Genomic DNA, 11,784 nt, shown 5'->3' with positions numbered 1-11,784 from the left:
CAATGCCGGGCTCTCTACTGTCAACCGACGTACGTATACGTGATTTTGGGCGCTAGAAAAACAGTTTTTTGGCCATAGCACAGCCAAAAATGGTCCAATTGGGGAATGTAATACCTCGTAGGGCTCGTAACTTGATTGCCATGATTCCCAAGTGATTTGCATTCAAATCTGGGAAACTTCATTTTTGGCCCATTTTTGAAAATTTTGATGATGGTACCCCTTATCAAAAATGCGAAATTTGGGCCAAAATTGACTTTCCCAAAATCGAAAATCGAGTGATAGGGGTTGTTAGTATTGGTCGATAGCAGCACAAAACGGTCGTTCTTTTGGCTGTGCCTCTTGTTTTGACCGAGCTAGAGCTAAAATCCGAGAAAAATGTTGGCTCCTGATTTTTCAGCCCTCAAAACAGAGCTCCCACCAAAAAATCAGAACAAAAACGATAAAAGCAAGTATAGGGTTGTTAAGTTTCGGTAGTTAGCTGCATAACCATTGTTTTAGCCATGCGGCTTGTTTTGACAATGTTAGAGCTAAGGAACTGTAACAAGCCGGGCTCTCTGCTGTCAAAAGACGTAGCATAATTTTGGGCACAAAAAAATCTGTTTTTTGGCCATATCACAGCCAAAAATGGTCCAAATGAGGAGTGTAATACCTCGTAGGGCTCGTAACTTCATTGCTAAGATTCCCAATTGGTTTGCATTCAAATCTGGGAAACTTCATTTTTGGCCCATTTTTGAAAATTTTGATGATGGTACCCCTTATCAAAAATGCGAAATTTGGGCCAAAATTGACTTTCCCAAAATCGAAAATCGAGTGATAGGGGTTGTTAGTATTGGTCGATAGCAGCACGAAACAGTCGTTCTTATGGCTGTGCGCCTTGTTTTGACCGAGCTAGAGCTAAACACCCGAACATAGTAATGCAAATTTCTTTTAAAAATAGATTTCCTGATTTTTCAGCCCTTAAAACAGAGCTCGCACCAAAAAATCAGAAGAATAACGAAAAAAAATAAGTATAGGGGTGTTTAGTTTCGAAAGTTAGCTGCATAAAACAGCCATTGCTTTAGCCATGCGGCTTTTGTCAAAGTTAGAGCTAAGAAACGGCAACTAGGCCGTGCTTTCTGCTGTCAAAAGACGTAGCATAATTTCGGGCATAAAAAATCAGTTTTTTGACCATAGCACAGCCAAAAATGGTCCAAATGAGGAATGTAATACCTCGTAGTGCTCGTTACTTGATTGCCATGATTCCCAATTGGTTTGCATTCAAATCTGGGAAACTTCATTTTTGGCCCATTTTTGAAAATTTTGATGATGGTACCCCTTATCAAAAATGCGAAATTTGGGCCAAAATAGATTTTCTCAAAATCGCTAAACGAGTGTTAGGGGTGGTTAGTGTTGGTCGATAGCAGCACGAAACAGTCGTTCTTTTGGCTGTGCGTCTTGTTTTGACAGACCTAGAGCTTAAAATCGAAGCAAATAATATTCAAAAATGCTGTTATTAAGTTTGCAAATTTCTGTCAATAGTCTTTATTAAGATTTCTTAGTTTTTTTTGTTTATCAATTATCGAAGTTAAGAGGAAGAGAAACGAAAGCTCAACAATTTTTTGATAAACGAGCTTGTTAGGTAATGACCCTATTAATTAATACACATACGAAAAAAAATCAGAGAGTAACAACTTGAAAAACCCCTTCCCCAAGGGGCACACTTTTAACACAGGCCCTTGTCAATTTCGATCCCTCAGCCCTGGAAAGCTAAGATTTCCTTTTTTATTGACTCTGTCAGAAAATTCATTTTGACTTGACTGGTCGAATAACTTAAATGTTCCTAAATTCCTAAAAAATAAAAAGGAAAAAGAAAAGATGAAACCCGGCCAGAAAAATAATATGTACAACTCAAATCCGGTCTTGATGTCTTTGGGTAAGTGGTATATTCTAATGCGAAGTGATATTAAAGGGTTAAAGTAACTTCTCTCCCAGACGAGTACAGCGAGAAGTACGTGAAGAAGGTTAGAAAGCATCATCCGCACTGCCCTCGCCAGTATTCTTCGCAGTCGGAGGCCAGTCTTCACTATGAGCGGACTCACTTCTTCGCCCCCGGCTACCGTCGGAATCAGAATACTAAGTCAGCCATGGTTAACATGCGGGTGGATTATTTTTTCAACCAGCTTACCGACATTAAGGTCTTACTGGCCTGCAAGACCGTTGTCAATTTGAAACAAAAACGTCTGGTGGTTATTAAAAATCGCATGCCCCAGTCGGCTTCGGATGCTTCGAATCTTCCGTCTCCAGTGGGAGCCTCGGCTCCTGAGGCTTCACCGGTTCCTCATGCCCAGGATACGCAAGATGCTCCCACAGCCCAAGATACCAATAACGACGATAATGAGGATACTCTGGTCTTAACCATCGGAGACGAGGTACTCTATGACGAGGAGTTCTAAAAATATTGGCTACCGAGCAGCAGATATGTAAAATCTTCCTATCACTATATACATCACAAATAAATATCTCTTGTGGCTGAAACATTGGTCATTTACCAATTGAAAATTAAAAATGGTTCGTATTTCACTATTAAGAAAATCACTTATTTCATGTTTCATGGCATTTATTTCCATATTAAAAATATTATATTATAATAAATGCAAGTCATACAATATGAAAATAATCTGTTCTATAAGGTCCTGCGGATATCGAGTGGTCCGCTGACTAAAGAAGGTCCACGGCTGCCTCCTCCAGCTCCTGCTGCATCCTTTCCATCTCCAGTTTCAGTTGGGAAAGCTGTTTATCTGTATTGTCCACCTTCTCTTGGAATTTCTTCATCTCCTTGGCTCGGGCTTCGTTCAGTGCCTGATAAGTGGCGTTCATTTTATGCCCTCCCAGGTGCTGGGATTTCTCTTGGTCTTTAAATTTCTTATGCCTGTTTACAAAGTTAGACGCATTCTGATGCATGTCTTTTATGATCGTCACGACATCATTGTTGAACTTATCTAACTGGATATCCGCCATCAAGTGGCGCTGGCGAGTCTTATTGGTCAACTCACGATTCTCCTGCTGACCCTTTGCCGACATTAGCTCCTGCTGGGATTGCGATAAATCAGAGCCGGTAGCTTCTTGCTTGGATGATGTTGGGCTCATTTTGCATAAAAGAGAATAAAACGAATTAAAAGTGAAGTGAAAAAGGGATAAAAAAAAAGGAAAAGTCTATCACCAACCCGTTTGTTTGATGTTCCTTGTGAAAGTGATTTGGGCAGGGTGAAGGATGAAAAGCTGTCAATTGTTTTTTGACATTAAAAAGAATGGTATAATGATAATTAAAATTTCTTTAAAATTATTTTCCAGTGTGCAGTATTAATTGCACAACCAACGGGTGTATCGTGTGGGGCTATTCGTTGATGAAGGAAGGTGGAAGGGGGCCGACCATCGATTGACCAACTAACTGAGTAAACTGAGTAAGCCGAGTTTCCTTCCTCATTGTTGCGAAAGAATGACGGCAACATTTGTTGACAGCAACAAGTTGCCGGTTTCGCCTTTTGTTGTTATTGTTACCGTTTTAGTGCTGTTTGTTGTTTGTCATTACCATTACAATCAATACGCTACACTGTCGAAAAAATGTTTGATGGTTTTAGCAACTTGTAGGTGGTGTTTCATCGACTTGGAATTTATCGAAGTTGCCTTAGAAAAATATACATAAATGTTAAAAATCAAATGCCAAAATGACATTTAATTTAATAGATATTAATAGGGAAAATTCTCAGTGAGTGCTCAAACTTAAGTACACTTCTACGTTATAATCAATACGTGCAGTGGCTCTGTCAGTCGTTACTCCCCGAATGCCCCCTAAAAACCAGAGCTGCAAACACAAACTGAAACCCAAACCAAGCCAAAACGCTCGTGGCTCAATGTCCAAACCGGCGACTCTCGTGGTCGGGTTAAACCAATAAAATCGTTGCGCAGACGCGGCCATTCAGTTGAATTTTGGACTCGACAGACTTCGGATCGAAGCTCTAGCTGGGATTTGCAGCTGGTTTTGGATTTGGTTTTGGCTTTTGGGGAACTGGCAACTGCAAACTGGACGTTATCACCTTAACTTGTTGCATAAGCGAAGTTTTGTAATTTACCCTTCTCTACGAATAATAAGAAAAGGAAGATGAGTCTGCAATATATGAAAGTGCATTTTCTGTTGGTCCTTTTGGCCATGATACATTGCATCTCTGCCACGCCCATAGCCCCGGCCACGCCTGACGGCGCTACGCCCATCGACGCCCGTGTTTCAGCAGCCGATTTTGGAGCCGAGGATGCGTTTGCTGCCGCCGATAGCTCCGTGGAATCTACGCAAGCTCAAGCCAGTGGAGCCGGGTTCAAGGTGAGTCGGGGGTCAAGGGATTAAGTGCCGGTGCATCCCATCTAAGGTCAGTAGCCGGCAAAACAAATAACAATAGTGTGACTTTGGTGTTACCTATGCCTTGTTTGTTTTCCAACACTTAAAGGCAGCCATGAGGAAAACAAAATTAAACAATATAATAATTGATTTTTTAATGAGCAAATAAAACTCTTAAATGAAAATTATTGAACTTGTAAGGTTTGAGAACTTAAAATTAGTATTTTATCTTTGTGAGTGACAAAGAACTTACCGAGTTTTTCCCACAGATCTCCCTGCTGCCGACTCCAGCGAAAACGGCTGAGTCTGTAAATCTGGAGCAGGAGGCCATTCCCTCGAAGGTGTTAAGCGTCTACGACAACAGCCAAAAGAAGCTGGCCGATTTGAGTCAGGTAAGTGATGCTATATGCTGATATATGTGGGTCTGGACCACGTCTTAACTCAAATTTCGATCATAGCCCGTTCCCATTTTGGATTCGATCAGTGAGCACGAAAAGTACGGCAATAATGGCGACATGTTCGACGGCATCTCGCGGTCCATTGTCAACGGTTACGAGGCCTTTTCCAACCTGCTCAACACCTTCATACAGGTGAGTGCCGAAATTGTGGCCTTTGTTTGTTTGTGTTTACTTGCCTTATTTCGATTGTGGATCCATTCGCACACGCGTTGCATAATATTCCCAGTGCAGTTTGAATCACTGATTGTCCAACATGCGATCTCTTAGTCAGAGCTACACTACTCAAACAGCTAAAAACGAATGTTAAACAATGACTTATACAAAAATTAGTAAGAAGTGGACTCTCATTTTAACGTCTTTTTAATTTGTTGTTTTTTTATTAATCTCCATAAAAACAAATCTAAATTATTTGCTACTTTTCAAATCAAAAGTGTTTTTTAACTTCTGAAATCAGAAAAACTTATACTTCCGCACCCTGTTGCTTTTAAGCTCTCCAGATTTTATAGCTTAAAAAGCTAGATGAGCAGCAATACTGCTTATGCAATTAGTTGTATGTTTGCTTTGACCAAGGTCAGTTCCAGCTTTCCCTCTCTTGACTACTCTCTTCCCCTTTTACCGTTTCTTTATTACACTCTCTTGCAGAAGCCAAAAGAGTTGGCCCGCAGCGTTACAAAGGGAATAACGGCCCAATTGGATATTATCGGTGGCAAATTAGTGGGTCTTTAACGTTAATACGCCGCAGACTATAACTGTTTTTTGTTTGTAATTTAAATAAATAGTTTAATTTATTTGTAACTTAACACGAACATGTTGTGTAGGAATGTATTTCGATATATAAATATATGTATATATAAATAAAATAATCATACTCATAGTAGTAATAATATTTGCTTTAACTATTAGGTCCCTCTCATCTTGTGGGTATTTTGTTTTTGCTTTGCGGGCAGTTGCGGTTTCTGCTATTTCGAATACTACAAAGTTCCATAAAATAATCATAAGTATAATTGTTTATATAAATATATAGTTGATATATTGATTTAGTTAAGGGTTTCGGAGCATAATTAGGTCCTAAGCCCGTTTCACACAAGCTGTTTCGTTTTAAGTGCAGTGCTTTCCGAATAGCTATGAAACGCACTGTACCCCGTTTTATGTGTGTTCCGGGTCTGTTGGGCCATCTACTATACTACTAGAGAGCACATCACAATATGGATACACCGCTAACTAAATAACTTTGCAAATATTTGATTGTTTCACTGGGAGCATTAACCCATTCTTTTCACACTCCATATAGTGATTGGTCTTAACGCCTTAAATTTTGTTCGATATGTCTTCGCCTACAGATTACAACAAAAAAACAAAAAAAATACCCTTTGAATTAAATTAATTTTTGGCACATTTCGCAGAATGAATTATCAACTAAAAGAGAGTTAACAAATATAATAGAGATAGCGACAGGGTTTGAGGGTGATTGCAAGCCCCCAATTTAGAAATTCGCCGAGCGCCGTTACAGTCGCGTTCAATCCTCCCAACTGCTAGTGCGGGTCTGGGGATCTATTGACGGGGAGTACGACTTGTAGGTGTCCGAGGCCCGCTTGTGTTTTACCGTGCAGAAGAGCAGCATCGAGGTGATCAGCCCAAACAGTTGGACAAAGGCGATACCCAGCCCCACGGCACCCACAACGTTCAGCTGTCCGGTGAACCAGCTCTGCAGCGAATGGGCACAGCCCTTGTCCCACCACAGAGACGGATTTTCAGATCTGAAGGTGATACATAACACTACATATAAAGAATATGTATGAAAAGCTCAACTCACCTGCCGCAGTCGGGGCGCATCATTCCGTCACCGGATCCCTCGATGAGCACCTGTCGTTGGTCGTAGAGAGTCCTGCAGCATGATTCGGGCACCCAGCGCTTTCCCGGCCACGACTGGATATCGTACCAATCCTCATACGAGGAGACACCACAGCACTCAAACTGCAAAAAGGTTCAACGTATTAGCTGCCAGCCAGAACTGGTAGAAAAGGGAAAGGCGCCACTCACCGAATGCTGTACACTGTCCCAAATAGAGGCCACCGAAGGTGCAACCAGAGATCCCCGATCGCTGGTGTTGTAGTGCTTCTCGATCCCGAAGCGCAGTTCGTTGGCCAAAGTTCGTCCCAGTCCACCGCGGAAGAGAAAGGCGATCGAACCTACCAGGAACTCGCTCATGAACAGCATCACAATAAGCATAAAGTACTGCGGAAACGGAGGGAGGAATATGCATTTTAACCACAGTTAGAATAATATTTAAGTGAACCTCTAATGCCATCCAATTTAAATATTTTTTTAATTTTTGGCATTACTGGTATATTTCACAGTGTTAATTTCCCAAAGCCTGATCCGCACTTACTCACCAATACGAGAAGACAGCGAGATTGCACCCAGGCGCCACAGCAGCCAAAGAAGCTGACCACGAATCCAGTGCCCCCGATGCCCATGAAGATGGTGTCCGCACTTAAGCCGGCGTGTTGGGGCAGCAAAGTGGCGTAGCCCTCGTAGCTCAATCGCAGCCACAGTCCGGCTCCTAAAAATGCACAGCTACATAGCTGCAATGGGTCGAATAAGAAATTGGAAAATAGAAATTAGAAAGGCACTGATTACCATGCAGAATGCCTGAAAAGAGAGAGGGCGATGCACTTGTAACCAAAACTAAATGTGATTAAGAGCCCAAAACAATATTTATGTCCCAATTAAATGTCTTTAACTAACGTTAATTTATTTTTTTAGTGTCATTTGGACACAGACCTTGATTAATTGCCATTGATGCTGTATCCGCTGAAGGATCTATCTTTCAGAGACAAAAATCAGATAATTCCTCCGATTGGCAGCTGAATGCAGAGACATCAGCGATGACAAAGGCAAAACACAACTGTTGCATGTCCACAGAGGCTGACATGTGACATTTGGGGGATCGGAGGGGGACTTTTCGATAGGGAAGCCCACTAGCGGCGGAAGCTGCAGCTGCAGATTCAGAAAGCTGAAAGCAAAGTCACCGCCAAAGTCAAAGTCGAGTTTGAAACTGAAACTGAATTGAACTGAAACCAAAGCCAAAAGCAAAGGCAATGGCGAAAAGTCAATGACAGGCGCTCAGACAATGCAACATGCTGGCACAAAGACACTTCCGTTGCAGACGACTGCAAAGTTGTGCCTCTGATTAGCTGGTCTACCTTCTGATTCTGATTCTGTTTCCTATTACGATTCCATCTCCTACATGTTTATACTCCCTGATCAGCATTTGCACTCAGAAAAACAGTATAGAAATGTATATGTTAATTAATTGGGTTTAGGAAAGTCAGAAGCTAAGCTAACTCATTCCTAATCACAAATTTCTTTGCCAAATAACTTACCCATAGAATGATGTTGAGCCAGCAGAAGGTGCGGCGTATGCATGTATAGCCCGCATTGCCCATTTCGGGGGATCTGTAAAAGAAAATCAGACTTTAGACATGGCTATATTACCACGGAACCTCCACTATGTTTCTATTATGCCTCTTTGCAGTATAAATCATAAACGTTAGCAGTGTTTTCCATCTATTAAATGGCCCACAATTGGGTGTATTAATAACATACTCGTATATTTAAACAAAACAAATTTTTGTTGAATTTTTCAATGCTCTCTTTTTTTGGTTATTATAATCTTTGTTATTTTTTGTGCTTTTCATTGGCATTTCCTTTTGTCTGTGCCATGTAACTGGAGTACCGACTGCCCCGAGTGTGTGTGTGCCAGCGGGGGCGTTTGGTTAGGCAATTGCAGCTGTTGCACAAATGTCCACACATGGACAGGCTGGCACTCGTTTATGCAAATATTTTATATGATTGTATGAAAACAATAACTAAACAAACAAAAAATAAAACAAAAATTAACAGCAGCAGCGACCGTTGCTACCATGGTCACCGAAGCAAATAAATAAACGAGGACATCTATTTATTTAAACTATTTATGGCAAAAAGCATTCAGGGCTGAACATTTTTGCATCAATTCGAAAACTAATCCAAAATTGGTTCAAAGTCCTCATATATTAGATATTTATTACATGCTTATCATAATTTAATCTCCTGTAATTATTAGTTCCATTCATTAATATTTTAAAACCATCAGATAAAGCTAATAACTAAGGCATTAAAAAACCCCTATGTGGAACATTGCCAAAGTTTAGAGATAAAGAGTTGAGTTGCCAAAATTTTCATTCTTCTCGACTTTCATGGGAAAGAAGCGGCACCCGTAGAATGGTTTCATGCTAATGATCACATGTTTTGTTGCAATCGAGCTCCATGGAATCTGGGAAAATTCGTGTTCGACCACAAAAAAGATTGCGTGTGAACTGGCAATATAGCCAAAATGAAGAGAAATAGGATTTATATTGAAATGCACTGCTAGTCATTAAGGGTTTTAAAAGACTTAATAAATATTTTAAAGAAAATAAAAACAATTATTTGTCACACTTTTTATAGTTTAGAAATGCTTTGCTTTCAAAGTAACTCATTAAGAATTATTTATGGACTTGGAAGTTAATGTATCTTCTTCATATCTTTGAATTTAATTGGCACCACAGGTCCAGGTTAACCTTGCTAATAGATCTGAACTTGAAGTCCCAGGAGAGCACGCGTCTTCTAATCTCGATCCTCCTACGATCTCGCAACCCCTTCGGACTCAGATTCAGATTCAGATTCGGACTCGGAATGTCCGCTCGAGGGTCTAGCTATCCACTATATAATTGGAATAACTATCATCCGCGGCAATGATCGTCCGCCCTCCCCCGAACATAATAATAATAATGAAATAGTGCAAATAATAAGCGGGAATGGGCGGGGTAATGGGTCTGGGCCGTCCAGGGCTGTCCAGTTCGTATGGCTGTGGTCTTTTTTTTTCTGTTTTCTGTTTTCAGTTTAGTTCGGTTCGGTTCCAGTTCCCATTCCGAATGCGATTACCATTCCCATTCCCATTCCCAGTTTGTCGTCTCCAAGTGCGAACAATTGCACAAGGCACACAACAACAGCAACTGTCGCTCGCTTATTTTCCAATTTAACTCAATAACGCGGACTGGCTTAATGGCATTTGACGCTGAAAATTTGCGATTTACCCACCCACAATGCCCCTCCGTCCGTCCCTATCTAGATACCCTATATATGTACCCTACTATATGCACTTTCCATCAGTCACTAGCATTTATCATAATTCGAGTAGCTGGATCTGGGATGCTACGGATGTGGATGTGCCAGAGTGATTTATGCTAGGGAAATGCTGCCAGTTAACAGCACAAATTGTTTTCGTTTAGCCAAAAGTTCTGCAAATCGGCCAATTAATAGGGTAAATCGATTGCCTTTTTCTGTTTTTTAGGCGCAAATTGAAGTGTGCTATTAATTGGCATTCTGTTATTGAAATGCTTTTAACTCAATTAAGAAGTATTCGATTTTGATTCAATGATATAAAAAAGTAAAGAAATGGCATAAATGTTATTGAAAAAATTAAAAAGAAGTGTAAACAATTATAATAAGAAAATGCCAACAAATCACTAAGCAACAGTAAGGAGAAAAATAGTTAATATTTTAAATTACGTTATGACAAAAATAAGTCGGATTGTATGTAAGTTACTAAAAATGATGGCACAAACGGTAATATTTCATAATATCCAAGCAAAGATCACAAAAGATCAGAGGAGAAAGATACCGAGAGAGTACTGTAGCAAGCAGTTAAAAAAAATAAACCAGTGGGCAAAGTTGGCATTGCACAGATCCGCCAGCAACAACGACTTTAGCAACAAGATCAGACGCTCTGAAAAAGATTTTCACCATCTGACCATTGAGACCTCCCCTTAAAGTTGTTGTGGGTCTTTCAAAGTGTCGTCTACGAAAAGTTTTCTCTTTTTTTGTTGTAGCTTTTCAGCGTTGTTATTGTTGCTTTTCTGGCCGATCGGCCAATCTATGTATTTATACTTTGTTTGTGCCCCATTGCCGCATTTCTTTTCAGTTGCAAATTACTTCAAGTTGTTGTTTGTTGTTTGCTTTCAATCTGGTTTTTGTGGCTGTTGCTGCTGTCAATAAACTGCAAAAGTTCGTTGTTATTGTCTCCACATCGGTTTTCTATATACTTTATACGAGTATAAATATATATACAAACAGGACATTTACATTGGCTATCGGTAGAAATATGTCCTTATCGGATTTTTCGATGTTTTTAACAGATTTTAATTCGCACTTTTTAACACAGAACTGAACTTGAAAAAAAAAGAAAATGACAATTTGAGACACTTTCTGGGCCAATTAATCTGTGCAAGATTATCCAATTTTCTTTTCGTTTGTTTGGTTCTGCACTTCTGTTTTGAATCTCTGGATTTTTTTTTGGGATTGTATAGTCGTTTTGCGTATTCTATGCGCTCGCCGCGGTTGTTCAAAATAAACTGACAATTCTGCGCGGTGTCAGTTTGAAATAGTCAAGAAGCGACGAAGTTGCACGAACGACCAGCCGAAGTTGCTTCGGTTGCATGTTGTAATACACTGCACAAAACTGGTTTAAAGAATTTCATGTTAGGCGCAGTCGGGATAGCCCTAGGAATTCCCTTTTAAGCTTAAACTGTTGTTATTTGTGATTATTATAACATACACAACTTATTAATATATTTTTATTTTTTTCTGTGTATTTACTGGCGACAGTTACACCGTCGCTCTCTGAGAGCAATATGCTGAGAGAGTCAGTGGGTACGTGAGGCACCAAAAAGAGAGCTCGAAAAGCGACGCGCGCCGTCTGCATACTTTATGAATGAGATTTATGTTTAGATTTCAGTGTCACGTTTTGATCCACTTTTCGGCCTAAGCATGAAAGCAAAAAATAACACAAATAAGCAGAACAAATGGAGAGATTTCAAATAAATAACGACGGGAAGTGGAAGTGGTCAGTGCCCATACGCCGTGTGTGCAGCT

At 40.2% G+C, this 11,784-nt stretch overlaps 3 protein-coding genes across 4 annotated transcripts; 2 read left to right on the top strand and 1 right to left on the bottom strand.

Annotated features, from left to right (window-relative positions):
- The first annotated feature begins 1,797 nt into the window (after positions 1–1,797).
- Positions 1,798–2,648, top strand: LOC108103206. Its single transcript, XM_017208596.1, has 2 exons — positions 1,798–1,912; positions 1,972–2,648. Exons 1-2 carry the CDS (start codon positions 1,855–1,857, stop codon positions 2,430–2,432), a joined length of 519 nt encoding a protein of 172 aa, XP_017064085.1. The 5' UTR covers positions 1,798–1,854; the 3' UTR covers positions 2,433–2,648.
- A 1,184-nt stretch (positions 2,649–3,832) lies between these two features.
- LOC108103274 lies at positions 3,833–5,627 on the top strand. Its single transcript, XM_017208687.2, has 4 exons — positions 3,833–4,354; positions 4,639–4,761; positions 4,828–4,959; positions 5,470–5,627. Exons 1-4 carry the CDS (start codon positions 4,139–4,141, stop codon positions 5,551–5,553), a joined length of 555 nt encoding a protein of 184 aa, XP_017064176.1. The 5' UTR covers positions 3,833–4,138; the 3' UTR covers positions 5,554–5,627.
- LOC108103273 (tetraspanin-9) lies at positions 5,594–11,242 on the bottom strand. Of its 2 annotated transcripts, none has more exons than XM_017208686.2 (6): positions 10,846–11,242; positions 8,214–8,286; positions 7,221–7,412; positions 6,868–7,062; positions 6,641–6,801; positions 5,594–6,584 (listed from the first exon to the last, which is right to left on the bottom strand). In XM_017208686.2, exons 2-6 carry the CDS (start codon positions 8,274–8,276, stop codon positions 6,344–6,346), a joined length of 852 nt encoding a protein of 283 aa, XP_017064175.1. In that variant the 5' UTR covers positions 8,277–8,286; positions 10,846–11,242; the 3' UTR covers positions 5,594–6,343. The 2 variants fall into 2 exon arrangements, with proteins under 2 accessions (XP_017064175.1, XP_017064174.1); XM_017208685.2 differs by having other exon boundaries at positions 10,996–11,242.
- Between the last annotated feature and the right edge of the window lie 542 nt (positions 11,243–11,784).

Source organism: Drosophila eugracilis, unplaced genomic scaffold (assembly GCF_018153835.1).
Source record: "Drosophila eugracilis isolate 14026-0451.02 unplaced genomic scaffold, ASM1815383v1 contig_2161, whole genome shotgun sequence".
Lineage (NCBI taxonomy): Eukaryota > Metazoa > Arthropoda > Insecta > Diptera > Drosophilidae > Drosophila > Drosophila eugracilis.
This window is presented reverse-complemented; position numbering and strand designations above follow the sequence as displayed.

What these genes read in the sequence shown, in the direction of transcription:
- LOC108103206 (XM_017208596.1), top strand. Translation starts at nt 1,855, where the DNA reads ATGAAACCCGGCCAGAAAAATAATATGTACAACTCAAATCCGGTCTTG. An exon ending in TCCGGTCTTGATGTCTTTGG is followed by an intron (nt 1,913 to 1,971) that starts GTAAGTGGTATA and finishes CTTCTCTCCCAG; the next exon opens with ACGAGTACAGCGAGAAGTAC.
- LOC108103274 (XM_017208687.2), top strand. Translation starts at nt 4,139, where the DNA reads ATGAGTCTGCAATATATGAAAGTGCATTTTCTGTTGGTCCTTTTGGCC. An exon ending in CCAGTGGAGCCGGGTTCAAG is followed by an intron (nt 4,355 to 4,638) that starts GTGAGTCGGGGG and finishes TTTTTCCCACAG; the next exon opens with ATCTCCCTGCTGCCGACTCC. An exon ending in AGCTGGCCGATTTGAGTCAG is followed by an intron (nt 4,762 to 4,827) that starts GTAAGTGATGCT and finishes TTTCGATCATAG; the next exon opens with CCCGTTCCCATTTTGGATTC.
- LOC108103273 (XM_017208686.2), bottom strand. Translation starts at nt 8,276, where the DNA reads ATGGGCAATGCGGGCTATACATGCATACGCCGCACCTTCTGCTGGCTC. An exon ending in CTCGCTGTCTTCTCGTATTG is followed by an intron (nt 7,063 to 7,220) that starts GTGAGTAAGTGC and finishes CCGTTTCCGCAG; the next exon opens with TACTTTATGCTTATTGTGAT. An exon ending in GGGACAGTGTACAGCATTCG is followed by an intron (nt 6,802 to 6,867) that starts GTGAGTGGCGCC and finishes ACCTTTTTGCAG; the next exon opens with TTTGAGTGCTGTGGTGTCTC.